Source organism: Ixodes scapularis, unplaced genomic scaffold (genome assembly GCF_016920785.2).
Source record: "Ixodes scapularis isolate PalLabHiFi unplaced genomic scaffold, ASM1692078v2 PGA_scaffold8__174_contigs__length_109621045, whole genome shotgun sequence".
Classification (NCBI taxonomy): domain Eukaryota; kingdom Metazoa; phylum Arthropoda; class Arachnida; order Ixodida; family Ixodidae; genus Ixodes; species Ixodes scapularis.
The window spans coordinates 69751237-69753596 of record NW_024609883.1 but is presented as its reverse complement, the minus strand read 5'-3'; the positions used below and the strand labels follow the sequence as shown (position 1 = coordinate 69753596).

The window sequence follows — 2360 nt, the reverse complement described above, 5'->3', positions numbered from 1 at the left end:
GTTGCACGCTCTGGCGTGCCCGCGTGATACCCCACGATAAGCTCTTGATAAAGGAGATCGTGCTTGGATTCGGACGGGGCTGGTCGTGTCTGTTTTTGATCCTGAGCCGGCGTTCTTGGACCCACAGAATATTACAATGGCGACGAGGATGGGATACGAGGAGGCGACGAGGTAAACGTTTTTTTTTTTTTTTTCCTAGATCCGTCCCCTCCTAGCATGATCTCCAGTCTTTCCTTCGATTTGCATTGTGAACCCATGTCGGTTGCAATCTTGCAATTTCTCTAACGGTAGGCTTCGACCCTCAGCGTGCTTTGACTATTTCCGTGGTTCCTTTTGACATTTGACCATCATGGCTCAAAATATCGCTTTTGGAACGGCGATTGTGCCGCCGCCACCCGTCTTTCTACCTGTCCCCGACACGCCCACCCTTGCGTGGCCGGCATGGAAGCGTGCCTTCACCGCTTTTCTTGGCGCTTCGGGGTTCGAACAGATGGGACCGCGTCGTAAAAAACAACTCCTGTTTTCATTGCTCGGCACTGAAGGCCAGCGTGTGGTTGACGCATTCCGCTTGGACGATGCACCGGCGACTGAGCTCAATGACGAGTATGAAATATTTTTGGAGAAGTTAGAAAAACTCTTTGAGTTCTCGGGGTCCGTAACACTGGAAAGAAAGAAACTCCCTGCTAGAGTCCAACGTCCCGGCGAATCAGTCTCCGAATACCTTGCCGCATTACGTCATCAAGGCTCTTTCTGTAGCTACGGCGCTACGTTAAACGAACGCCTGTGTGAAATCTTTTTGGAGGGGTTGGATTCGAAGAAAGTTCAGGACCCCATTTTACGTGAATGCGTCGGGGCCGAGGTACCCACCCTGGACAGAGCGTTCCAGCTCGAAATACAATTTGAACAACTTGCGAAAACGACTGAATCGTTTCATCGCCAGACGAGTGCGGTGTCGTCTTTCCCTGTTGACGACGGATGCCGCGGTTTGGAACCGGCAGCGGTCCAAGATATTCATGCGTATGCTCAGTGGCGTGCGAATCAAGATGGCGGAGCTTCCGTGTTGCCCGCCCAACTCTATCACCAATATGGTCACCCTCCGTGTCCTTCCACCGGGATGGCCCCGTCGCAGCGAGGTCCCGTGATGCCGTGGGGTCAACCATCGTCTGACGGCCATCTTCCCCGTTTCCAAGGGCGGGCAAGGCGGCCAACAGTCCGCGAGCCTCCTCCTCACCGCGCGAGGGAGAGAGAAGATGCAGGCTCTCTCTCTGCGTGCTGGTTCTGTGGCCGGCGCGACCATGCCCGCGAGTTCTGCCCGGCACGGAACGCGACGTGCTTTCTGTGTGGGAAGCAGAGACATTTTGCTCTAATTTGCCGCAGTCGTCAAGCACAGTCAGCAGCATTCATTAACGATGAACGACAAGCATCATTTCCAGTGCGGGGTCGAGGACAACCCTGGTGCCGTGGACAACTTGCCGGACGCTACCAGAGCAGCCGTTTTTATCGACGAGACGGATCGACCCATGTGGGAACTGTCCATCAGGAAGTCCTGCCGAGTGTGACGTTTGACCAGCACGAGGTCTCGGTGCAGTCTACGGATCGCCTCGCACGCGACCCGGGTCTCCGCAACGTGTTCTTGGCAGATGTTCAAGTAAATGGCACCCCTCTCAAGCTTCTTATTGATACCGGATCTTACGTCTCGATTTTGAACGAACAAACATTTAATCATGTAAGCAGGAAACGTAAGATTAAGCTTCATCGTCCACCAAGAACCTTAGTGCATTATCTGCAACAGCCCATCCCCGTACTGGGATGTTTCTTTGGACAAGTGGTTTTCAAGAACCGATACGCGCCGCTGGAATTTTATGTGACGCGTACGGGACGATCATTGCTTGGAACCGACGCAGTGCGCGAGTTGAGCATGACCTTATCTGGAGCTGAGTACGATTGTTCCTTTGTGAATGCAGCTGGAAGTGGAGCAGAGCCACCTCGGAATGTAGGGCCGGCTGGCGCTCCGCAGCGACGACCCTTCACGTTGTCGTCTCGCCAGTCATCACAGCCACCAAGTCATCAACCTCCAGTCACATCTAGCAACAACCATCCATCTTCAGTACCGTCGAGTGCCTACATATCCAGGCCACTACAACCTTCTTATGGGGAACAAACAGCTCCTAAAGTCTTCGAAGAGTTTGACCACAGACCGTCGGCCAACTCCAGTCCAGATAGTCATCCTGCAAGTCAGTGTGGAGCCAGTGGTCCAGAGCGTCAACCTGAAGATCAACGTGGTTGCAGTGTTCCACAACGTCATACTGATCTTCCTGATCCTCGAAGTAGAAAGTTATACCAATAGCCTATTCCTGAGC

General features: G+C 53.4%; 1 protein-coding gene across 1 annotated transcript; it reads left to right on the top strand.

The window, feature by feature from the left end:
• The first annotated feature begins 278 nt into the window (after positions 1 to 278).
• Positions 279 to 1997, top strand: LOC115320078. The gene is made up of 2 exons (XM_040212379.1): positions 279 to 1648; positions 1965 to 1997. The coding sequence occupies exons 1-2, from the start codon at positions 350 to 352 to the stop codon at positions 1995 to 1997; spliced, it is 1332 nt and encodes a 443-aa protein (XP_040068313.1). The 5' UTR covers positions 279 to 349.
• The last annotated feature ends 363 nt before the right edge of the window (positions 1998 to 2360 follow it).